The sequence below is a fragment of the Schistocerca nitens genome, chromosome 2 (assembly GCF_023898315.1).
Source record: "Schistocerca nitens isolate TAMUIC-IGC-003100 chromosome 2, iqSchNite1.1, whole genome shotgun sequence".
Taxonomy (NCBI): Eukaryota; Metazoa; Arthropoda; class Insecta; order Orthoptera; family Acrididae; genus Schistocerca; species Schistocerca nitens.
In genome coordinates this window covers 595,952,619-595,979,759 of record NC_064615.1, presented here as the reverse complement: position 1 = coordinate 595,979,759, position 27,141 = coordinate 595,952,619, and the positions used below count along the sequence as shown (strand labels likewise).

The following is a 27,141-nucleotide window of genomic DNA, read 5'->3' as shown; positions in this document are numbered from 1 at the left end:
AGTTACAGCTTCGTCAACATCGGGCTTGCAACCAATCTGTTGAGTTACTGATAGGAAGTGTTTATTAAAAATCTCAGCCACCGTTTTGGGGTTATCTACTAGGATACCTTCATATCTGATATTATTTATATCTTCTTTACTTGTTGTATCTCTTCCTGTCTCTTTTTTTACAATGTTCCAAATTGCTTTTATTTTATTATTAGAATTATCTATTTTCTTCTCATAATAAAGGGCTTTTGATTTCTGTATTAGTTTCTTCAAAATTTTACAGTATATTCTATAGTGTTCCCATTTTTCTACATCTTTACAGAATCTTATTGCAGCATAAGTTTCCCTTTTGGTTTTACATGACTGTTTTATACCTTTTGTAATCCAAGGCTTGCTTACAGAATTGGAGGCCCTGTTTCTGACCCATTTCTTGGGAAATATTTCTTCAAAAAGAGCACAGAATTCATTTATAAAACAGTTAAATTTAGTATCAACATCATCATGGCTATATACTAAAGACCAATCCATTTGCTGCAACCTGTGGTTGAAAGTTTCTTTCGCCTCTTCATTAATTACTCTTATGAATTTCCATCGAGGAAATTCTTTTTTGAACAGATTAACGTCATAAATAGTGAGAATTTGTCCATCATGATCTGAAAGCCCACTTATAACCTGCCTGACAATATAATTCTGATGTCTATTTACATCTAAAAAAATGTTGTCTATCATAGTTTGGCACTCGGATGTAATTCTTGTTGGGAAGTTTATTACTGATGTCAGATTGTGTAAGGTCATCACAATCTCAAAGTCTATTTTATTCTTATTTTCTGTCAAAAAGTTTATATTGAAATCACCTAATACTACAATATCCTTCGCTTTTGAATGTAACCATGACAGTAGTAGTTCCATTGAATGCAGAAAAGTTTTTATGTCACCTGAAGGAGCCCTGTAGACAGCCAACACTATTATTGGGTAGAATTTAGTTGTTATTTCTGTGGCACATGCCTCAAATTGTTGTTCCGCACAATATTCCTTAATATCTATAGCTTTGTATGCTACACTATCCTTAACATAAATTGCTACTCCACCTTTATCTTTACTTTCCCTACAATAGTATGTTACTAAAGTATAACTTACTATAGATGGCAAGGCACATTTATCAGTAACATGGTGCTCAGTTAAGCACAAAATCTGGGCATTATTTATACTGTCCTTTTCACTAATGTTAATAAGGAGTTGGTCTGTTTTGTTTAAGAGGCCCCTTATGTTTTGATGAAAGAAAGAGATGCCTTCCTCTTGCTTTTTTATTCTATTAGTGCTGTTACCTGACTGAGAATCCATTGGAGTCTGCCTTGAGACAGGAGAGAGGAGACACCTGACACTACCTACTGTTGTCCCTTCTTTTTCTTCAGGCCCACACATAAAAAATCGTTGAGATGAGAAGGAGGCTCAGCATTTCTTCTGTCCAACAGCCTTCTATTTGTTGTTGTTGATGGTGGTGCTGTTTCTGACACTTCAAATGTTGGTTCTACCACTGCTGCTGTGTTTCCTTGTGAACTTGGAGTCTGTTCAAAATGTAGCAATAGGAGCCCCCTTTCAGATCCACATTTGAGAAGGTTACCAACAAGGATGGAATCTTCTCAAGATATCAAATTATGGACACACGGCATGTGCAGTATCACAGAGGAATGTGGTATCCAGTACATCAGTCACATGAAGTAGCAGAGCACATCATTGACACAGTGCACAATTTTGGTTTTGGACAAGTAAAGATGCTATGCTGCAACAACAGTGGAAATGTGAGTATGTGGACGATGAATTTCAACTAAGATATGCACAGGATTTGGTGACAGCAAAAATCCATCAAGAATGGTTCAGTCTTGGTGGTGGAAGCAATGTTCAGAATGGACAGACAACACCGGGACTTGATGCCTAAACAGCACAGGAATTCAACACTTTACCTGAAGATGACAAGTAGGAAATTTGTTGAAACTATGCCACAATATAACACTGCCACTTGGCTGATATCCCAGGAAGATTTTATCAGTGAAGTTCACTATGAAAGCTTCCATTTCCATATTTTATAAATGTGGTAAATAATCCCCCCATCTCCTGCTTGTGAAGCACTTTACATTTATTGGTGTAATTGTGGTATTTATTTACACTTGCTCATTAACTGATACACTTTTACAGCTATACCACTACCAAAAAGTATCAATGACAGTTCAGTTGCAATGAATGATTCAGTCCCTCTTGAATGAAACTGTATTGCTACAAAGTATGAGAACAGTGCCACCTTGCAAAGAACTGTTATCACCAACTAGTGATGACTCACGCCTAGGTATACAAAAAGAAAATGAACCTCACTGGATGCCAGCAGTTAAAGAAGGGAGATGCACAGAATGGCTGAAAAGTGGGCTCCCATCCAATGCGATGCAAACTACAATAACTGTAAATGTGAACTTATATTATTGAGGATCATTCTGAATAGCAACCAACTTTAGTTCCTGGTCCAATGACAGACATTTTTCTTGACACTTTTATAAGGCATGGAAGCTTACTTCAAGAAATTTTTTTGTTAAGTTGTTCTTCAGCAGTTTAATACAACACTCCACAGTTGACAAAAATCTATCTATCAGTCTGTTAGGTTTTGAGAAGGAGTCTCTTTTTATGAAAAATGTATAAAATTAATTTCCTGCAGGATATGTACTATAGTTATTTGAATGCTGTGTACAAATATAAGTCATACAATGTACACTACATAAAATGTATATAAATATGTGACAGTACCTCTCCTGAAAGAAGTAGTGTATTGACCATATTGAGCAGAGCTGTCATCTGTATATGGCAATCTTCAAGTAATAGGAACACCTGTTCCCCACTCACCCCAGCCATATGCATTACCTGCAACATTATTAACAGTTACCTCTCTAAAACATTTATGATATGTATTTTTCCAATATTGTCTATGTAAAACTACAATTTCTGGAATTAAAATACTACACTCAAATGAAAGTTTTCTCCTATAAACAATAATGCAGAAGACTAAGAGAAATCATAATGAAGTGACCGATGCCACAGTTACAATAAAAAATGATCCATCCCTTGTTATGTTTTTGTCCAATTACATGTGGTGGTTACTTGTGAAAATGTTACAAGTCATTGCAGTTCACATAATATTTAATCATATATGTAAAAATTAAGGTCAAATGAATTGTAACCATAGTAGTATATACTGTTTAAAGTATAACTTTAGACATTGCCTTTTACACTTTTACACTAAACATAGATATTTAATGATAAACTGTAATTCAGATATTATTACAATTTGTCATCCAGTAGTTACATAAGTAATTAAGACATAATATTTTAATGTTGTTGTAGCCATGAACAATGACTGCTATTTCTCAGAAGTAAATATCAAAAGTATTATTATTCTCAGTTATCAATTTATGTAAACTGGACATTTTCACATCAAATCCCAATGCAACCTGTGATGTAAAGTTATTTAATTGTAACTTCTTAAAAACTGTAAATTCAACAATATTTGTAAACATTATGATTACTGGAATATATGAATACATGAGCACTTGAGCCCACTGAGTCATTGGTGGTTTGACTGTTTTTTGGAAAACTTCTGTACATCTTGCATTCAGAAAATTTTCTAAATCCTTATTAAACTTCAAATCCAAACTGAAGCCATATGTATATAATTTTATTTGAATGTCAGAAAATACCTCACACTCTAGGACAATGGGGTATTTGTGATTCAAAGCTATGCACGTTTAGTATGATTTCTATATTAGTGCAACAATAACGAGTTCCTGCATTAAAATTTTTGGTCTGGATCAGTCAATTGAAGCACATCACAAAGTTATAAATTTTCACGTTTAAAATTTATAAACACTATCGCAATATAACATGTTGGTTTAAGAATCATGAAAGAAGGTTTTATACATGGGAGAACCCTGGAGATACTAAAAGGTATCAGATAGATTATACAATGGTAAGATAGAGATTTAGGAGCCAGGTTTTAAATTGTAAGACATTTCCAGGGGCAGATGTGGACTCTGACCACAATCTATTGGTTATGAACTGTAGATTAAAACTGAAGAAACTGCAAAAAGGTGGCAATTTAAGGAGATGGGACCTGGATAAACTGACTAAACCAGAGGTTGTACAGAGTTTCAGGGAGAGCATAAGGGAACATTGACAGGAATGGGGGAAAGACATACAGTAGAAGAAGAATGGGTAGCTTCGAGGGATGAAGTAGTGAAGGCAGCAGAGGATCAAGTAGGTAAAAAGACGAGGGCTGGTAGAAATCCTTGGGTAACAGAAGAAATATTGAATTTAATTGATGAAAGGAGAAAATATAAAAATGCAGTAAATGAAGCAGGCAAAAAGGAATACAAACATCTCAAAAATGAGATCAACAGGAAGTGCAAAACTGCTAAGCAGGGATGGCTACAGGACAAATGTAAGGATGTAGAGGGTTATCTCACTAGGGGTGAGATAGATACTGCCTACAGGAAAATTAAAGAGACCTTAGGACAAAAAAGATACCCACTTGTATGAATATCAAGAGCTCAGATCGAAACCCAGTTCTATACAAGGGCGATGTACTTGAGGACAATATTATGGAAATGGAAGAGGATGTAGATGAAATGGGAGATAAGATACTGCGTGAAGAGTTTGACAGAGCACTGAAAGACCCGAGTCGAAACATGGCCCCGGGAGTAGACAACATTCCATAAGAACTACTGACGGCCTTGGGAGAGCTAGTCATGACAAAACTATACCATCTGGTGAGCAAGATGTATGATACAGGCAAAATACCCTCAGACTTCAACAAGCATATAATAATTCCAATCGCAAAAAAGAAGGTGTTGACAGATGTGAAAACTACCAAACTATCAGTTTACTAAGTCACAGCTGGAAAATACTAACGCGAATTCTTTACAGATGAATGGAAAAACTGGTAAAGTCGACATCGGGGAAGATCAGTTTGGATTCCGTAGAAATGTTGGAACACGTGAGGCAATACTGACCTTACGACTTATCTTAGAAGAAAGATTAAGGAAAGGCAAACCTATGTTTCTAGCATTTGTAGACTTAGAAAAAGCTTTTGACAATGTTGACTGGAATACTCTCTTTCAAATTCTGAAGGTGGCAGGGGTAAAATACAGGGAGCGAAAGGCTATTTACAATTTGTACAGAAACCAGATGGCAGCTATAATAGTCGAGGGACATGAAAGGGAAGCAGTGGTTGGGAAGGGAGTGAGGCAGGGTTGTAGCCTCTCCCCGATGTTATTCAATCTGTATATTGAGCAAGCAGTAAAGGAAACAAAATAAAAATTCGGAGTAGGTATTAAAATCCATGGAGAAGAAATAAAAACTTTGAGGTTCGCCGATGACATTGTAATTCTGTCAGAGACAGCAAAGGACTTGGAAGAGCAGTTGAACGGAATGGACAGTGTCTTGAAAGGAGGATATAAGATGAACATCAACAAAAGCAAAACGAGCACAATGAAATGTAGTCGAATTAAGTCGGGTGATGCTGAGGGAATTAGATTAGGAAGTGAGACACTTAAAGTAGTAAAGGAGTTTTGCTATTTGGGGAGCAAAATAACTGATGATGGTCGAAGTAGAGAGGATATAAAATGTAGACTGGCAATGGCAAGGAAACCGTTTCTGAAGAAGAGAAATTTGTTAATATCGAGTATAGATTTAAGTGTCAGGAAGTCGTTTTCAAAAGTATTTGTATGGAGCGTAGCCATGTATGGAAGTGAAACATGGACAGTAAATAGGTTGGACAAGAAGAGAATAGAAGCTTTCGAAATCTGGTGCTACAGAAGAATGATGAAGATTAGATGGGTAGATCACGTAACTAATGAGGAGGTATTGAATAGAATAGGGGAGAAGAGGAGTTTGTGGGACAACTTGACAAGAAGAAGGGGCTGGTTGGTAGGGCATGTTCTGAGGCATCAAGGGATCACAAATTTAGCATTGGAGGGCAGCGTGGAGGGTAAAAATCGTAGAGGGAGACCAAGAGATGAATACACTAAGCACATTTGGAAGCATGTAGGTTGCAGTAAGTACTGTGAGATGAAGGAACTTGCACAGGATAGAGTAGCGTGGAGAGCTGCATCAAACCAGTCTCATGACTGAAGACCACAACAACAACAACATGTTTCTACTGCCTCTTTTACACTTGTATAGCCAACTTAATTCCAGAAATTGCAATGCTTAAAGCAGCAAGAACTACAGATTATATTCCAGGCAGTAGAAAAATAAATTGTAGAAATTTGGTATAAAACTAAAGGATATTTGTTGCATATCTATGAATGTCATTAAGTTGATGCAGCATAGGAATAACAATGCAGATTGTAGGTATGTTGTATCACCACTGAATCAACTGTGTATATGATTATGTATCATCTTCCTTTTCCAGCCAGTCAGTAATTTTTGTCAAATGAAGACAGCAAAAACAATTAAATACCAACAAGAGAAGAAGATGGCTGCAGTGTGATGAGAAGTATTTTCTGCAAACTAGGGCGTTCGCCTTTTACCACATTATGGTGACCTATGTACATACAGATGATCAGCTGCTTTTACAGTCATCCCAGTATTGGAAGCAGTGACACTGTTGCAGCAAAACATATATATGGTACAGTTTTCAGCATAAAAAAGTAAATAAAATGGACTTAAGATTAATTGTAGAATTTCTGAAGAGATAAAAACTGCATGGCTGGGTTCTGACTCCATACTGTTAACATGTAGTCACGGAGTTTCAAGACGACAAAATTGTCATTGTGAAGAGTTGGAGCAGATTCAATCCTACTACTAGCACAGTCTGTTCCGTTTCAGGTGGGCTGGCTCATGACAACAGCCATGTTAAAATCAACTTTGCTGAAACAACTGGATAATCTTTTTTAAAATTCACTGTGAACCTGTGTATAAGGGCACATTCATCCCTGCAGATGAAGAACATGCCCCTCAGTACAAAGCTCAGTGTTTACTTTAAACCGCATGACATCATATCTCTTACCAGATAGCAGTGTGCCAAAGTTTTTCTTGGCTGAATGTAGGATGCTTGCTGCTTCATATCTGTTACAAGTAAGGTAAAAATATTCATGGATGAACTGAAAATAATGCTGTGAACTTTGCAAAGAGGACCAGAAAACCCACAAAAATAAATGATGTCTTTTATTACAGTGTGGATAGCATAAATGATCAGCATTATATTTCAATTTATAGTTGTAAAAATTATTATACAATACAAAAACACTAATATCAATGGGTAAATTTGGGGTATATGGAAAAGAGCTGTAACTATATAGGAAGGTAGTTGTTAATGTTATCAAAACAATTTTACAATTGTGATCAGTTTTTAAAACTGAAGCATAGTTTCCAGAAGTGAAAAGTACATTTTTAAGATGCATCTAACCAATTTTAAAACATTTTTGTATCTTTAATATAAAAGCATATACAGGAAGTCTCTCCTAAGAGTCATCATGCATATTTTCCCTGGTGTTGCACCAGATATTTGGAATTTTATTTCTGCTTTCTGTAGCTGAATCAGCCCAAACAAATGCTGGGCATTACATCTTTCATGTGATGCCCAGTGTCAATAGAAAATGCCAGTTTGTTTCCCATTACAAACAAACTTATTTTTAAAGTGGAATTTTACATGCCCATTTGACAGAGCAGTCCAAAATTATTCTAGTGTGATATTCGCTTTACCAAATGTATTAACAGGGAAAGTAAAACCTGAGAAATAATGAGTACTCCAACAATGATAGCACAATCCTGGTCAGCACTAACTGCTACTGCTATGTGGAACCATGCTGTTCAGTCACTGCTAGATTACTAGTTACTCCATGTTTTTACTGTTCCTGTTGTAAAATTAATATCATAGTAAACTAAACTAGTAGTGTTCTATCGAATGGGCATGTAGAACTCCAATTCAAACATTATTTTGTTTGAAGCAGGACACAAACTGCATCATTCCATCAATGCTGGACATCACATGAAAGACACGATGAGCAGTGTTTGTTTCAGTTGACGCTAGTTACATGTCGCAAAAACAAAATTGCAAATATCTGCTGAAACACCAGAGAAAGTGTGCCTAATGACTCTTAGGGGAAACACTCAGTATAATTCTTTTGACACCACCTAAGAATTATTTCATGATGGGAATAATAAGTACAAGTAATTCATTGGTGAATGAATGTGACTGCATCACTCACAGAACATTAAGTTTTTTATTAACATGTGACTTTACCGTTAGAGTAGAGAGGGGACCTAATTGTGTCAAAAGAGTGATATAAATTGTGTTAAGCAGAGACATGTTTCCTGTTGTTTGCTGTAGTGAGAATATATTTAGATTAACAAATAAAACAAAGTTGTCAGGTTTTGTTAACATGTTAATCCCATCAGAACTACACTGATGGGCAAACCTTAAGTGTGATGTGTCACAGCCAAGTAACATAGCTTAGTGAAACTTGTACCATACATACAAAGAACTGCTTCAATACAGTACCCAAGGTAACTGAAAGAAATACACAATGGGATGAAGAGAAATGACATTCTTACTCAAAGAAACTTAACTCCAAATGAAAATTAATTCAAACCTTCAGCTGCTGACAGGTGTTGTTGATATACCTCAATGGGGACAGATGAAAATGTGTGCCCTGACCAGGACTTGAACCTGGGATCTCCTGCTTACATGGCAGATGCTCTATCCATCTGAGCCACAGAGGACACAGATGAATAGCGCGACTGCAGGGACTTATCCCTTGCATGCTTCCCGTGAGACCCACATTCCCAACTGTCCACAATCTATATACGTAATGTACCTAATAGATATTTGCCCATCTACTCATTACTCACACACACTAAGGTGATGATTCCTGTAAGAGTTCGGGAAACCTGTGCGCATTTGCACAGGCGAAGGGCAATAGCTAGGTAGCCTTTAACTATCTATACGAAGATAGTAACTGTTCTCTAAAGAACAGATACCATTGATGACCATGCAGCTTCTCTAGAATAAATGATTTATTCTAGAGAAGCTGCACAGTCATCAATGGTATCTGTTCTTTCAAGAACAGTTACTATCTTCATACATTAACTGCAAATGTTTGGACAGGGTACACTCATTGGTCAATATTATTGTGACACTATGCCTCTTACCCATGTGCATCCTATCGTGGGTATATTCGATGCTGACTTCATTTTTATGGATGACAATACACCACCATATTGAACAACTCAGGCATGAATGAATGGAATGAAAGGATGCTGAGTCATGATAGGCACAATAAAGAGATTTAGACAATCATAGCTTTCGGCCATTAAGGCCTTAGTCAACAGTAGACACACACACACACACACAAACACACTCACACAAACGCAACTTGCACACACGTCTGCAGTCTCAGAGAGCTGAAACTACACTCTCTGAGACTGCAGACGTGTGTGCAAGTTGCACTTGCGTGAGTGTGTGTGTGCGCATGTGTATGTGTGTGTCTACTGCTGACAATGGCCTTAATGGCCGAAAGCTATGATTTTGTGAATCTTTTTATTGTGCCTATCGCGACTCAACATCTTCCTATATGGTGAGTAGCAACTTTCCTTCTCTCGTATTGTTACATTCCATCCTGGATTTTCCATTGTCTGGAATGAAAGGATATTTGATGAATAGACGAATCACCCCGCTCCCCCATGTTAAATCCCATTGAGCACATTTGGAATGCATTGGGGAGACATATTTCATTATGCTCACATGTGCCAAGGATCATCCAGCACTTGTCAACTGCACTGGTGGCAGAATGGAATGCGCCATCATGGGAACTCCTTGAAACATCATGGCATGGGAGCATGTTGCAAAGTATGCATTACTGTCCATGTTAATCACATACAAAATTAACAACCAGGTCCCACCTTTTATAACATCAGGGGCCCATTATAAATCATGGTGACATGAGTGTAATTATTGCCTTTGAATAAAAGTGTCATTTCTGTTTGCCTCATTGCGTATTTATATCAGTTACCTTCTGTACTATACTGTAGTAGTTCTCTATGGTCCACATATCATCACACTATGCAGTGACACATCATTTGAAAGGTTCATTCATCCTTACATATTGCACAGCTTTGTATTTGTGATTAAGTATAACTAAATAACCAACAGCAGAGATTGTTACTTTTTTGCCTGGTTTTGTAATCAGGAAAGTGATAAATACCTTTGAAATGTGATCAGATGTTTACAATAGACTTCATTACAGAATACATATGATGTAAAACTGAAGCTAAAATTCATAAGTATGTAAAATAGTGACTAGAGTGTGATGACAGCTGATTACCATAAAATATTTCTATGTTTCACTAGTGTACAATGCAAATTTATTATAATGCATTTACTTGAAAGAAGAAGAAAAACATTCCTTATTTCACAAAACATTAGTGAATCAAAGAAGGCAAATTGTATTAATTGGATATAAGCTGTTTCTGATGAAGAGGTGCAAGTTTTCATAAAAAGAACTCACACTGAATCTGCCAAACAGTGTTGGATTTTTCTATATGTGTTTGTTTCAACTGCTAGTGAGATGTTAAACTGATGCAGAAAAAAGTCTCCTCATGTATTCAGTCATATGGACAAAACTTCAGGAGAAACTGCATCAGTATATTATGATGTGTTTGCAGTGCATCCTCCTATGTACAAGCCCAGAAAGATTTAAAAGTTTACTCTTACATACAACAGTTATCTCACAGATCATATATATATATATTTCTAATAGAAAAGTTTATTAAGGAAGCTACTTGCAAATAATAACACACATTTATCAATTCAGTCGTAACCTTCATCACAAAAGGAAATAGAAACACACGCCATTCATTCACCCTAGCAAGCACACCTCACACACACAACTGCCAACTCTGGCAGCTCAGACCAGCATTCTGGTCCAAGCCACCAGAGTTGGCAGTCATGTGTGCATGAGGCATGCTTGCTTGTGTGAATGAATGGTGTGTGTTTCTCTTTCTTTTTGTGATGAAGGCTATGGCTGAAAGCTTATGAGTAAAATGTCACCTGTCTGCACATTAACATGTCATCTTTACGGTAAGTAGCAATCTATCTTTACCTACATTGTTGATATTCTGACATGCAGTTAACAAATATCTTAGAAACATAACACATACCTCCTTCAAATCATTGCAAAAGTTTTTGTGGTCATACTGCTTTGTAATATTTGGTATTATTAATTTAACACCATGCAGTGCAGACAAAATTTGAATGGTAGCTCTTCGGCCAATTCCTGCTTGACCAGCCAGAACAAGTGAACCACAGGGAGCTGACAAAATACGGTCAGAACTTGCTATGGTTTGCAGCACCTCTGGCAATATCAGCAAATTTAAGTTATGGCCTTCACGCCCTGTTGATCACAAAAATAAGAGAGCAAAATTTAAAGTTTGCTTATTTATCAAGCAGATATTCAAAGGTCTTACTGACACCAACAATAATACCATAACAACAGAATATGTACTGCAGTTACAACTGCTACACAGATTTTCATCATTTTTATTCTTGCCTCTAATTATAAAATATTTTCATGGTAATATTACGTTGCAAATTCACTGGGCAGGTTTCCAGAGGTAAATTAGATGCTACAACAGTAATGAACATACATATCGATATTTAAGTCTAGAAGTCTTCCATACATGAGGGCCACACTGCTGATCAAATTCTAACATAATGAATCTTCCAACCTTTATGGGCTGCTAAAACTCAGTCAATGCAATGTTACTGAACACAAACTGACTTAGGATATCTCAAACTGCTGTATAAAGTGACAAGAAAATATACAGTTATCATCAGAAAACTTCAAATTCTAAACATTTTGTGAAAGAAAAACTAGATTTACTGGTAGAGATGGGAAGGGAATTACAGATGCATGTTACCTTTCATAAGAAAACCATTGCCATGAAGTGACTGTTGACCTTAATGTGAAGATAGAATATACAGTTTCAATGCAAACATTTGTAAACTACATAAAAATAGAAATACAATAGTATTGCTATTTCTAAAGATTTGCTATACCTGGTGAAACCATGGAAGAAGTCACAGAGCACAATTCCTGAACTACTGATTAATATAAACATGGAAAGTCTACTACTACAGGCCTGCCTATAGTGGTTGTACAGTTCAGGTTTATTTTTTACCATGTTTAAAGCATGTTGGAGGTTCTAAAATGGGCTGCAAAAGTCATACCATGGTTAGTCACAGAAAAATAAAGGTATTTGATAGGTAAGAACATATTTTAGGTGTTATTATTCATTAAATTGTGTTGGCATTGTCCACAGCAAATATTTGTGTATTTTTCCTCATGCACATCACAGTAAATGTGCAAGGCTGGTTTGATGAGTATACATAAGGAATTCCAGAATATTTCTGAGCGTGTGTTCCCTCTTGGCAAACTTGATGGCTTACAAATTTTTAGGTTCGTAGGCAATTTATTATTTTCTCTTTACAGGATATCTTCACAGCTTCTTTAGTTTTCTTTGTTATAAGTTGAACACAGATTTCTTTGTTTGCTATTTGACCTTCAACAAACTGCTAATGGTAAATGCTGCATGATAGCCTAGCAATCGTTTCCCAACATCATTAAAGAACAAAACAGTCAACAGAAAAACAAAACCAACACAGACAGTAAGCCAAAATGTAAAGATGTTATACATAAGTAATCTCTTTAAAAGAAAATCATTGACAAGAAGATGGGCAGTTGTGAGTAGGATTCGCACTTTGAAGGTTCCGTATAAGCTTAATTAGGAATATAGACAGTTCATTGATACCAAGACTCAAGAATCTCAATGATTTTCACCTGTTATTGACATTGATATTGGCAAGATATCTGTCCTGGGAATCTCAAGACATTAGAGAATGTTTTAATTTTAAATTTGAAGTTAGATAACAAATGACAAAAGGACAGTTTCCTTAGTTTGATATAATTATAAATTAACGATGTCCTGGTTTTTTCCCTTCATTTACTTGTACTATGAAACCTAGCTTCCTGCCAAAAAAATCATGGTTCAAGGTCAATGGCAGGTACCTTACAGTGTTTAATAAGTGAGTTTGCAGATATCAAAATATGTGATATTAATGACCATATCTTTTGACTGCATTGACTTAGAAGCTTAATTTTTTACACTGCCAAGGGATTGTAGACAATAGCATGTGATATAAATTTCAACTTTAAATGTCTACCTATGCCTGATGAATATGGGTCTTCATACTGATAGACAAACAGATAAATAATGAAAAAAATGTTTTTTTTTCATGTTGTATACTTACAAATTAACACCTTTCAGATCTTTTGTTTTACTTCTACTGTGAAATTTTTTCTTCTTGCCTAGTTTGATGATACTAGGCTAAGGGGAGTCCCCTACAGGTTTTGGTGAGTGAGGTTATATCAAAATATGTGACATAAATGGCTGTATCTTTTAACTGCACTGACTTAGAAACTTTAATTTTTTACATCACTGAGGGACCATACACTTTAGTGCGTGGCATAGATTTCAACATTCCTGAGAGAAATGGTTTTTAATAGTTGGACAGACAGACAGACAGAGAGGGACAATAAAGCGAATCTGTAAGTGCTCCATTCTTATCGAATGAGATACGGAACCCAAAAATCTTTAACATGCACTTATCCATGACGAGCATTATTTTACTTATGGCATTTTAAATTTATGGAATTGCCTTTCTGTTAATTTTGAATTTCTGTACACTGTTTCTTTTTGCTTTTTTTGTTGTTGGTTTTTTTTTTTTTTTAAAAAAAAAGCTTGGCAATATGAAACAACTGCTAAGCATATAGTGTGTGCCACTCACAGTTTATGGTCGAAACAGTGAGGAAACAAGGCTTGTGCTTGACACCTAGCAAAGACAGCTAGAAACTTGACTGTAAGCCCCAAAAGCTTGTAAGACATTTCTGAGGTTTTCTGTTCAACCTAAATATTTATAAATTCACCCTCTGTCCACATGTTCCTTCACCCTCCGTCCATCTCCTCCCTTCACCCTCTAATTCTATCTTCTCCTCTCCATCTCTTTTTCCCTCTCCTTCTTCCTCCTCTCTCTGTGCATCTACTCCTTCCCCTCTCTCTATCAATCTCCTCCTCTCCCCTCTCCATGTCCATATCCTTCTCCCCCTGTGTCCACCTTCTTCTTCCCCCTCTCTGTCTGTCAATCTTCTTCTCTCCCTTACTCCCTCCAAGTTCTCAGCCCCCGCCCCTTTTCCCATCTTCCCCCATTTCCAATCTACTCATCCACTTCATGGTGATGCAATTCCCTGTGCCTACGTGGGGTGAGCCCAATTGTGCCACATTCCTATCCTGTTCCCTTGCTGCCTCTCTCCCCTAGCCATTTGCCAATGTACAATGTAATCCATCAAGAGCATTGTGTGTGCAAGAAGGTCAGAAGAAAAACATATCTGAAAGCTTTGCAATGCTTTCAGTCTTTCACTGACTGCCCCGCAATTCAAGTGTGTAAATATTTGCTACCTTTACTCCTTCTAGTATTTATATTCCAACCAGGATTTTCCATTATCCAATTAATGAACCAGGAATATACACTATCTTTCAGAACTAATAAACAGTTTCATACTAGGGGGAAAAACACAGTAGAAACATGTTTAACTAACGAACGAAAGTAAAAGTCAGTGTCAAACCTGAACCAGGGGGCCAAGAGTAGGCAATCAGGACTTGCATGTACACTTACATGAGAATAACTAAGTAACTGCCACTTACTTGTTTACATGTTTAAATAACATCTGTCACAGTAATATCCAATTACTTAATGAGGATGGCCGTGTCTTTTATTTCTTTCCTCTGTCATCACATCCTGCTACTATTTCATGTGCTGGTTACCATAGTCATTTGCCCATAGCCCTTGCAACTGGTAACTAAACTGAATCTTCGTATATCCATAATTAAATCGTCATCTTCAGGCCCTAAATACAACACACCATACATAAACAACCAATGCAACAACAGTGATTTATGAGTTATTATGCAAAACAACCTACCTTGCCCACCGTTCACTACAAGTAAACAATGAAGTTTACTTAACATATGTCTGATTGGCAATGCGTATGTTCTCCTCTTTATAGTTCATTATTAAAAAAAAAAAAAAAAAAAAAAAAATTAATAATAATTTACAATGTTCCATGCCTATATTATTATCCATTACAATAATGCTTGTCGCTTAAGCATTTATATACTCCCATTTTTTAATACCTGATATTAACCTATAATAAAACGATTGTGCATATACAGCTTCATTTGTATTTAGTGATACCACGTAAATGGCTAAAAATTTAATTAGTTTCATTAAAATTATCCATTATGTAATATGGTTATAATAGAATTGTTTTGCATAATAACTCATAAATTACTGTTGTTGCAATGGTTGTTTATGTATGGCATGTTGTATTTAGGGCCTGAAGATGATGTTGTAACAACATCGAAACTAGTTGCCAATAATACCGACACCTGAATACAGCAGGAGGAATTATGTCATTTTTTAACAACTAAACTGAATGGTTACAATTTGTTTTCATTGTTTCCCTCTATGTAATGTTTAATTTAAGCAATACAATATGTGACACTAGCAGTTAAGGTATACAGGAAAGTGCTAAGGGTATTATAATATTAAAAAGCTAACTCAAAAATGCACATTAATAAGGCTGAATGTAAATATAAGCATTATGGAATCACATAATTGTAGCTATCACAGCCATATTGTGAACATGGGTAATGATAAACTGATTATATTGCTCCCTTTCATGTTCAACTGTTAGGCCTTCATTATTCGCATCGAATTATGACTGCCAGCCCTTTCAAAGGATTTGGGGTGAATTTCCTTCTGTCTATATCAATACTCTTTTTCATTATGATCTCCATTTCCCTACAAACTCAATTTCCCATGCAGAAACTATTTTCAGTTTCCAAAAGGTTAAGGTTAAGCATTATGTCCTTTGTTATTATGCTTGGAAGTCCTCTTGCCCTGTTTACATTTCAGCATCTGATAAGCATTCCTTTTCATCTTGCATGTATCTATGATATTAAAGTATCATCCAAGCAAACATAATCGGATAATAAATAAAGTGTACATACCTAAAATGCTGATACCACTCTGAACTACCACAGCCCAGTCTTCTGTTCCAATTTTTCCTAGTGGTTTTCCTAGATGTGATTTTGATGAAATTGATGACGCAATATTTACAGATGCCGCAGTTACATAAAACGTGTCTGGAAAAATATGGAAGATACACAGTTAACAGTAACATCTGATTTCATAAAATTCATGTAACTGTTGTATTAATGCCTGTAATTATCCCCATAAAAGGTCATCTATACACTTTCTCAGTCTTTATTTAACATACAGAACTACTATTCATTTATAGGGGCTGTGAATTAAACAGGTTACCATTGTCTCAAATATGGCAACATAAGAAGAAATTTACAAGAAAAACTATAAAACAGAAGGGAATACTGAAAGGTAACATCTCTGAAATTTTTATGTGAAAACTCTTAAAGTATTTTAAATAAGACAAACATTATTAACACTCTACATCTTTATTCTTCATGTCTATAAATTTATTTCTCAATACAGTCACCCTGTCGATGAACACTTTTATCTCAACAAGAGACCAGTTTGTTGACACCATCATTATAGGATGTTTGACTTTGTTGATGGAGCCACAACCTCACCACTGCATTATCATTGAAGTGAAATTATCAAAAGTGTTCATTACGTTTTGCAAACAGATGAAATTTGGATGCAGCCAAGTCAGAATTGTATCTATAGCAACACTTTTTACACTCTCAAATACAGTGGTGGAAAAACAATGTATGAGCCCTAATTTCTCAACTCATATCTTTGTGGTCCTCACTCCAGATGTACACTGGCGGCAGTAGAATCATTCTACAGTCAGCTTCAAATGCTGGGTCTCTAAACCTTCTCAACAGAATTCCTCAAAAAGAATGTTGCCTTCCTCTAGACTGCCATTTGGTTTCTGAAGAATCTGCATAATGTTGATGTGTTATTCAAACCTACTAGTAATAAATCTAGCAGTCTGCCTCTGAATTGCTTCGATGTCTTGCTAATTGACCTGCTGCAGATCTTAAACACTTAATCAGTATACAAGAATAGATAACAGAAGTATATTAGAACAAATAAGCCCTCAGTCACAAATATTAAGTCAAAATTGACCAGGTTTCGACGCTACTATGAGCGTCGTCTTCAGAATTAGACTAACTGTTCTAAAACAGTAACATCGAAACCTGGTCAATTTTGACTTAATATTTGTGACCGAGGGCTTATTTGTTCTAATATAATTCTGACACAGTCACTGAACCTTAGCAGCTATGTTCAAAGTTTTAGATAACAGAAGTGTTTTATACATCGTCTCCTCCACAGATGATCTTCACTTCAACAAAATTCTCCCAATAAATCAAAGTCGACCATTTGCCTTCCCTACTACAATCCTTCCATGCTCATTCCACTTCATATAACTTTCCAATGTTAAACTTAGAAATTTAATATACACGACTGTGTCAGGTAGCACACTACTAATCCTGTAATCAAACATGACAGGTTTGGTTGTCCTACTCATCTGCATTGACTTACATTTTTCTATATTTAGATCTAGCTGCCATTCTTCACAGAAACTAGAAATGTCTAAGTCATCTTGTATCCTCCTATAGTCACTCAATGATGACACCATCCTCAACACACAACATCATCTGCAAACAGCTGCAGATTATTGTTTGCCCTGTCCACCATATCATTTATGTGTACAGATAGTAGCTGCCGTCCTATCACACTTCCCTGGGGGCACTTCTGATGATTCTTTGGCCTCTTATCAACACTTGGTATCTAGGACAACATACTGGGTTGTGTTATTTCAGGACTCTTCGAGCCACTCACATATCTGGGAACCAATTCCATGTGCTTGTACCCGTGTTAATAGTCTGGCATCATGTCAAATGCCTTTCATAAATTTAGGGATATGGAATGTGCCTGATGCCCTTCATCCATTGTGCACAGGAAATTGTGTGAGAAAAAGGCAATCTGAGTTTCGCATCAGCAATGCTTTCTAAAACTGTGCTGATTCCTGGACAGAAGATTTTCTGTCTCAAGGAAATTTATCATATTCAAACTGAGAATATGTTCAAGAATTTTGCAGCAAACTGATGTTATGGATATTGGTCTGTAATTTGCATGTCCATTCTTTTACCCTTTTTATATACAGGAGTCATCTGAACTTTCTTCCACTCACTTGGGACTTTGTGACAGACAAGAGATACACAATAAATGAAAGTTAAATAAGGGGCCAAGGCTTAGAGTACTCTTTGTAAAATCAAACTGGGTCTGCATACAGACATGGTGACACATCTGCTTTCAACTCGTTCAGTAGTTTCTCTCTACTACGGATGAGTGCAGCTATATTGTCCATATTGGAGTCTATGCGATGGTCAGAAGTAGGTATGTTTAAATGATTGTTCTGTATGAACAATTTCTTAAATGTGAAATTTAAAACATCAGCTTTCCTTTTGCTGTCTTCTACTGCCACGCCACACTGGTCAACGAGTGACTGGACAGAAGCCTTAGACCCACTTACTGATTTCATGCATGGTTCTCAGCAAGATCTTTTACTAGGGTATGTCAATTGTTGAATGCATCATGCACTGATCTTTATACAATCATACAAACTTCTATTAACTTTTGTTGTCGTCACTTTTGAAGAAAGAGTGCAACACCCTTTCCTTCCTCAGCATTCTATTAATTTTGTTCTTAAATCATGACAGACCTTTCCCTCCTTAATCCATTTACTCAGCACATATTTTCCAGAGCACAATTTACAATCTATTTAAACTTTGCCCTTAATTCTTCTACATCTATCACACTGGGATTAAATGATGTCAGTTCACTGACTAAGTGGGATGCTAACAATAGCTTATCTGGTCTTTCTAGCCGAAATGCTCTACTAGTCTCCTTCATTGATTTATTAATGTTAGTAAATGTAGTCACTATGATGACATCGTGGTCACTAATCCCTGTCTCTATACTCATGCTGTCAATAAGGTCAGGCATTTTTGTAGCTAGAAGATGTAAAATATTTCCATTGTTTGTGGGCTGTCTAATTAGCTGCTCCAGACAGTTCTTGGTAAACATGTTCAAAGTAATTCACAAGATTGGCCGTACCCCCTACAACAATTCCATGGATGTCCCGGTCTATATGTAGTAGGTTAAAGTTACCTCCAACTAATACTGCATGATCTGGGAATTTCCACAGTACTGACTACAAACTTTTTTATATGTGATCAAGTAACATCACTGTAGAACTCAAATCTGACACCAATAGAGGCAATACTTTTCTCAGCTGCAATGAAACCACCCTTCCTATGGTATCTAATCTGTCTTTCTGATATATGTTCCATGAGCCTTCTATTTTGGATTTCAGCCAGCTCTTGGTCCCAACAACAGTTTGAGCATGAGAAATTCTCTGGGGGGTGTTAAATTCAGGAACTTTGTTATGCATACCTCAAAAATTAACTGATAAAATTTTGACATTCAAAATGTCATCACCCTGAATGTGGTCTCGTTTCATTATCTGTGTGTCATCCGGTGAGAGTTCATCAGAGTAGCTCAGACCACTGCCTATCACAAACAAACCTCACATGCACTCCACAAGTATTCTGCTATCTGAGTAGCTACTTCTTTTGTATACTGCACCCCTGACCTATCAAGGGGAGTCCCACAATTTGCCATCCAGTAACACAGGTCCAGAAACCTGCTGCCAAGACCATCACAGACCTGATGAAGCCTTTGGTTTGAGACCTCAACTCAGTTCCATACCAAAGGCCCCCATTCCACTGTGGGTACAATACTGCAAATTGCAAGCTCTGTTTGCACCCCAAACGTGAGGCCAGCAGCCTTCACTACTTCCACCAGCCACCTGTATGACCCGAGGATGGCCTCAGAACATAAGTGACAGGCATCATTGGCGCCTGCATAAGCCATTTGAAGATGATTGCACCCTGGATGCTCGACAGCCACAGCCAAGGTCTTCTCCACTTCTGAAATAAGGCACTTTATGGAGAATGGTCAATAACAGAGAACCTAAGATGTCGGATTGTTGGAGATGTTGTGTCAAACTGAAGGAGAGGATGCTCCATGTTTGGACAAACTCTTCCAATTTGAAATTTGATTACAGTACATTGTTTCTCACACACAGAAATAGTTACATTACACACTACCATATTGTCTAACATTTTCCTGATGACCGGAGACTGTATGGTACTGGGGTGCAAGACTCACACGTCTCTCACGGGTGATTTAGGTATTGTGTGCAGCCAATCTTCTTCTCAGGACAGACAGCTGCATAGATCTTCACAATGCTTCTTCTCAGAAGATTTCATGCTGGTTAGTGAAATGATACTGAACTACTTCTCTACTTTTGAAATGATTTCTTACTCTCAGAATACTTTCATATCAACTTCGCTATATTTTCTTCTTCACAATAAAACAACTACACAAGTTTTTCATGCGCTTTCAAGTCTCGTAAATCAACCCTGTCTGGAAAACCTTAGTACTTAAAATACATCATTACAGTCTCTTTTGGTTTTAATAACCCTTGTCAAAACAATTCTTGCACCTAGCAAGTCAAACAACAAAGTATATGAGTCTCTACATAAAACATATTTCGTTTGTTCCCAACAGTCATCAACACTATTTCAAGAGTAGCCCTTGATTACTCCTTGTACTGGAGATACGGCTTCCAAGGCGTGTACGGCTGCCACTTGTCAGTGCCTACAGACCGCCACAACTTTAGTCTTCTCGTAACACATGCCCATCCTGCACACACGCATAAACCATTGCGCAGTAGACACATTTCCACTCTCACACACTCATCCTTAAAATATTGTGTGTCTGAGATGGTGAAACACAAGTGTCCCTCTGTGAAGTATATTTCAGTTTGTATAAGCAATACCAGAACTAATACATAACTAAGGGCATTATCTACAATTACTATAATTAATAATAGTACAAAATCAAAGAATAGAAAATTCAGGATGGGATAATGACAATATTAGGAAAGGGTAGATTGTTAATCGCCGTATAGAAATGTCATTGAGTTGCAGACAGGCACAACAAAAAGACTGCTATACATTTTAGTTTTTTGCTAGAAGACCTTCAGTGAGCAGAGACAATGGTCATGTGAGTGTGAGCTGTGCTTGTCTGAATTTGTGCATGTTTCCTACTTTAGAAAAAGGCCTTTTGGCTGAAAGCTCAAATGTATAGCAATCTTTTTGCTGTCCCTGTGTCTAACTCAATATTTTCTCTATATGGTGAGTAGCAGTCTACACTTTTCACAGAATTGTAATAATAGTAGAAGTACAGTGAGTTCATAGATGAATGATAGATCTTCATAAAGTCAATCTTGTAATGATAAATGTGATGACGTTGCCATTTAAATTTCTAATAAAGGGTCAAATTTTATATCCACAGTGGAATATTACTGAAAGATTTAAAGAATGTCAGATCAAACACAGGTGGCCAGGGAATTAAATATCTGTGTTCAACTAGCAACAGTGGTCAGTATTAAAAAAGGCAGATGAGACTCCAGTAGAACAATAATTCATTTTTGTGAGCAGTAATTACCTGTTAATTGTCTCAGAGTTTAACTTTCAAAGATGGGCCATATTTTATGTCAGAGAAATAGTCCTCACAGAGATAAAGAGAAAAATTATCTTGCTGTAATATTCTGGATCTTTCCAAGGCCTCATATTTTTAAGTTCTACATGATAAAGGTAAGTATTAAGGCATAATGGCAAATCTCTATGCTGTAATTTACATGAATAAAAGACACTTTTAGAATTACAGTATATTTTCATAGTATCCCATGTAACATAACAAGTCTGGAGAGGAAGCCTCAGTCTGCCACTTAGAGTTATTTATTAAAGCTGGAGAAACCAGGTAAGGTTCCACAGCTGCAGGAACATTAAGAAGTGTGAACAATAACAGACAGTCTGTGAGGAGTATTTTTGAAAGGCTTGAACAGTGAGGGGCATAACCATTAGTTTAAGCTGTTGAACTACACCAGGGATGGTTCTCTTTTTGGAAATGTATCCAGTGCGAAATTATCATAGAAGACTGTTCATTGTGTTGTGTGTGTATGAATGGAGCCTGGGCAAATGGTAATGGGTTATGTCAAGGTAGGCATGATGAGGGCCTATGGGCAAAGGATGGATTGGCAGCACTGAGTGTCTGGCCTTAAGTAGTAAACCCCAACAGGTAAAATCCAGGAGGGTCGCCAACAACTGCAGATGTCCGAAGCTAAGAGTTGTTTGGTAATATCTAGACTCTGAACAGAACAAACACTCTAACAACTTAAAATGAAACAAGGAATACTGATGCAGTAAGTGTAAGGGCTATATGTGAGTACAGGAAATACAATCCTCTGTACACAAGCACCAACTGTAATTACAAGCAAAAGCTCCAATCTACACCATAAACGTTTACCACTATAAATAACAAACATGGCTGGCTTGCAAGGTAGACATAATATCAGATAATGGCACTGCACAGTAGCCATTACCACAAGAAGGAATGCAAATTACATTATTATTAAATATACTATGATGATAAGTGTCTACATTAAGTGTGCCATATCAGAAGTACTCCATACATACACTTATAACTGTCGTGGAACATAGTTATTAGCATATCAAATTAATTTAACATATTAACATCTTCAACAATTTTTGAATGAAAGTGCAATAAACACCCATTCTTGTCTATGTAAATTACACATTTACGTTTAAAGGAATAGTTATCAGTGTAAGTAGACATGGTATCAAATAATGCTTCAATAACACATGTAAATTAATTGTAGAATTATTAGTGTAGGAATGGTGGTCCAATTCGATTTACATTTACATTTCCAGTTCATTTTCATTCCCTTCTAAGTGCATCAAATGTGTTGTAAGAAATGCATCTAAATGGTGTGGACCTATATGAGGTCCCATCGGCAAAAGTTTGTTGGCATCAGTGGATGTGGTAGTGGCAGATGTACTTTGAGGAGCTGCTGGAAAAGACAAGTGTTATGTTACAATCATCAGAGAAAGAGGGCTGATTTCGATTTTTCTAATATTAGAGCAGATGTTCGGTTACAACTATCAGAGACTTGTGATTTTCCTGATTGGGAGTGCAGCCAAGTGATAGAGGTTCTGAATAGAGACTTGTGATTGTGACTTTAGCTGTTGGAGCATGAGACCATTATTATATGTGGACTTTAGTTTATGTATCTGAGCATGGGGTTAGAACTGGTGTATATATGCACTTAGCAATTTGAGCATATCAAATGGAGACTACCATCACTTGTGTGTTGCTAGTTAAACTGTAAATGGGACATTCTTCCCAGATGAACTTGTATTTTATTTCATTAAGGACCACCATTCAGTAGGAAGCTATATCTTTCTGAGTACACCAGTTACATAAAACATAAATCTGGAGTGTAGGATACATCATAACTGTGACTCCCCTGATCTTTTATATTTAATAATCTTTTACTTGGATTATGTGTCTGCCCTCAACAATTTGACTGCAAGATCACCAGTGTAGCAGATTGACTGGTCAGTACCACATTGGGGCCTAAAGCAGACGCTGTATGGCTTGGCCCAGAGACATCTATGAGCAAAGTTTTTAACAAACAGTCATACATTAGCCCAAGGAAGTTAAGTCACACCCAGACAGCCACGTTCTGTAGCCAGTAGTCATGCGGCATATTTATCACCAGTTGTGGATAAGCCATTAAACCTATGATGTCCCTGGTCTCTACCACTGAAATGTCTTTATTCCTCACTGGTAAAATTTTATGGCTCTTGCACACATCAAGAATTAAATTTTTAACAGCGAGGAGTGGCCCACAATGACAAACAGAACACAGGGATACACTAAAGGCAGAATGGGCAACAAAAAGATGGAGTTCTGTAAGATTCAGTAATGCTCCAGTTCTTAACCTACATAAATCATCTTCCAACAAATTTAAAGGATTTTCTAAGAATTGGAATATTTGTGAATGACACACATGTACTAATAAGATATGGTGGAAGAAATCACTTTGGTAAAGTAATGTGTTGCCCAATGTCTACAGTATTAATGAACGGTGATTGCCACATTGAAAAAAATTTTTAGTTTGCATAACGAATTTAGACTTATGTAACTGTGTAGAGTTCTGCAGCCAGAGTCAGTCGACATAAAAGTTTTCTGGGTGTAGTACTATGTCATATTGTATAAAACTACTGCTGGAGAAAACCAACGTCTCAGCCACAGTTGCAGCGGCCTTCTTCTGTGACTACTTAGACTTGTATTCTGTTTGAGATTTTCATCTTGTTTGTGCATGCACTGTGGTGTGGAAGGATGCAGCATTTCTGCAAGGTGGGACAACGAAATCTACTTTATCATGCATTGTATTACCTGCTGTTTCAGAGATATATTCCATGAAATCTCATCCCAGTTTATGTTGTGTGCCATAGAGTAACAAATAATGTGACAATCAGTATTACATATTGGAAAAAAGAGAGAAAGCTGTAGTGTCATTAAGATTCTGGCATTCTGTCATTCATGGCATACAGAATGTATGTATTAGCATGAATGGTTACGAATTGTTTACTGACTGTAAATGAAGAATTACTATATGAGGGTTTCTTCAGAAATGTTTTGTTTATTTAGTAGTAATTTGGATTTGCAAACAATTCTCAGTTTCCAGCAGAGAAGAAGTTGCAAAGGAGATGGAGACTGCATACAAAGAAAAGACACAGTTTCCCTGCAAGGTTAGATTAAGAAACAGCACACAGTATTAAAAAATAATGACTATCATAAATTTTTATCTGAGTGCATACACATTTTACATGAGGGAAGACATCATTCCGCTGACTGTGACAGGACCCAGAATACATCTACGCATGAAAAGTGATGGAACTGGCAGGAGAAGAATAAAGCAAATATGAATTAACAAGAAATCATTAATTTTGAAGAAAAATCTTAGTGACATATATTGTTGTGGTCCTTAGCACAGGGGCCAACAGCCAAGATTACAGCAGAGCAAAAGCACTTAACAGCACTGTATGTGAAGAAAATTGAGTAGCACTGAGTGGTCAATGAACAGTTTTTAATCAAAATATCCACGGGTGTACTGCCGTGCCAATAGGCACAATATTTCGGTGATCATGCATGTCGCAATCATCAGGTGAACTGACGGACTGAGCTCCTGTGAACGTGCTGGTACGGCGATCCGTACGCTATGGCTGCTCAGGGGGAACTGGCTTTGGTCGTGGCGGCACCCGATTTAAATACCCTCCGCCCACGGTGCACTCCCTCTGCTGTCCACGCCCCGTGCCACGGTCACGCGGTGGAGGAGATTGCGACGGCGTCTGAGATGACGTCGGTGTGATGGCTCTGTCCGCCATGCTCGTTACAACTACATGTTTGCTCGATTTACTCTTGATTCACCCAATTGCTGGTTCCCTAGCCTTGCTAAGATTATAGCCACAGTCATGGTTTATGAGGTCGTCATTGGTGCGAATTTCGATGGCCTCTCTAACAACGCTGTCCCAGTATCTCGACGTCTGTACCAGAATCCTCATGCTTTCATACACCATAGTGTGATTTTCTACCAAGCAATGTTCAGCGACCACTGACTTGCTCAGATACATCAGTCGAGTGTGCCTCTGGTGTTCACGGCATCGATCCTCGACGGTACGCATCGTCTGACCAATATACGACTTGCCACATTGACACGGAATCTGGTACATGCCGGCCTTCCTCAGACTGAGGTCATCTTTGGTGATCCCCACCAGTGCACGAGTTTTATTCGGAGGACAAAATACAGTTCCAACCTGGTGTTTCTTCAAAATGCGGGCAATTTTCCCCGAGAGTGCGCCTGTATATGGAATAAACGCAGTGCCTACCTCCTCCCTCGTGATTTCATCCATCTCCACAGGTTGTGCTGTAGTGGTTGGGCGGAGAGCACGTTGAATCTGCCACTCTGAGTACCCATTTTTTCGAAACACAGTTCCCAGATGTTCCAATTCCTGGGGTAGACTCTCTGCGTCAGAGATAGTGTGCGCCCTATGTACTAGAGTTTTAAGTACCCCATTCCTCTGTGAAGGGTGGTGGCAGCTGTCTGTGTGCAAATACAGATCAGTGTGCATTGTCTTCCGATACACCCCATGACCTAGGGCGCCGACAGCCCTTCTCTTGACCAAGGCGTCAAGGAAAGGTAATTTACCATCCGTTTCAGTCTCCATAGTGAATTTGATGGTGGGGTGTATGGAATCATCTCAGATGCCGTCGCAATCTGTTCCACCGCGTGACCATGGTGCGGGGTGCGGACGGTGGAGGGAGTGCGCCGCGGGCGGAGGGTATTTAAATCGGCCGCCGCCGCGACCAAAGCCGGTTCCCCCTGAGCAGCCATAGCGTACGGATCTCCATACCGGCACATTCACTGGAGCTCTGTCCGTCAGTTCACCTGATGATGGCGACATGTATGATCGCCAAAATATTGTGCCCGTTGGACACTGTAGACCGGCAGTACACCCGTGGATATTTTGATTATCAAATACGCCGGGAGAAACTCAAGAATCACAACAGTTTTTAAATAAATCAACAATGCCTACAACAAAGAACATTTAATAAGTACATGAAATGAAAGACCATCAATGGCAGCTACTAAAGACTGCAACTCATCATCAGTCCTCTACAATGATGAACTTCAGTAGAAAGCAGTCACATCTGTGGCCATCAACATACAGCAACAATAATCCAACCACACATTCACCTGTAGCAACTCAGTTTACAAAACAGTGAGTTACGCAACCTTCGTTTGGTGAGCTCTATTAAATTCAAACTGATTTGTTGTTGGTTGTGCAGGTGGTGTGTTTTTTGAGCAAAGAGAAGTGGATTTATTTATCAAAGTTTTTCATTTGGGATGTGTGTAAACAAGCTGTTAACACACTATAATTGTTTATAACTGACTAAAATTAATCATAGGTTTATTACTGTTGTTGTCATATGCCTATATTAAGTAGAAG

At 37.5% G+C, this 27,141-nt stretch overlaps 1 protein-coding gene across 1 annotated transcript in view; it reads right to left on the bottom strand.

Annotated features, from left to right (window-relative positions):
- Positions 1-27,141, bottom strand: part of LOC126236667 (cytoplasmic dynein 2 heavy chain 1) — an 873,274-nt gene that overhangs the window by 298,454 nt on the left and 547,679 nt on the right. Inside the window, exons 45-47 of the mRNA XM_049946146.1 lie at positions 16,156-16,290; positions 11,188-11,420; positions 2,779-2,892 (exon numbers count right to left, since the gene is read on the bottom strand). Coding sequence (XP_049802103.1) covers positions 2,779-2,892; positions 11,188-11,420; positions 16,156-16,290 — 482 coding nt within the window. The remainder of the gene's footprint in view (positions 1-2,778; positions 2,893-11,187; positions 11,421-16,155; positions 16,291-27,141) is intronic.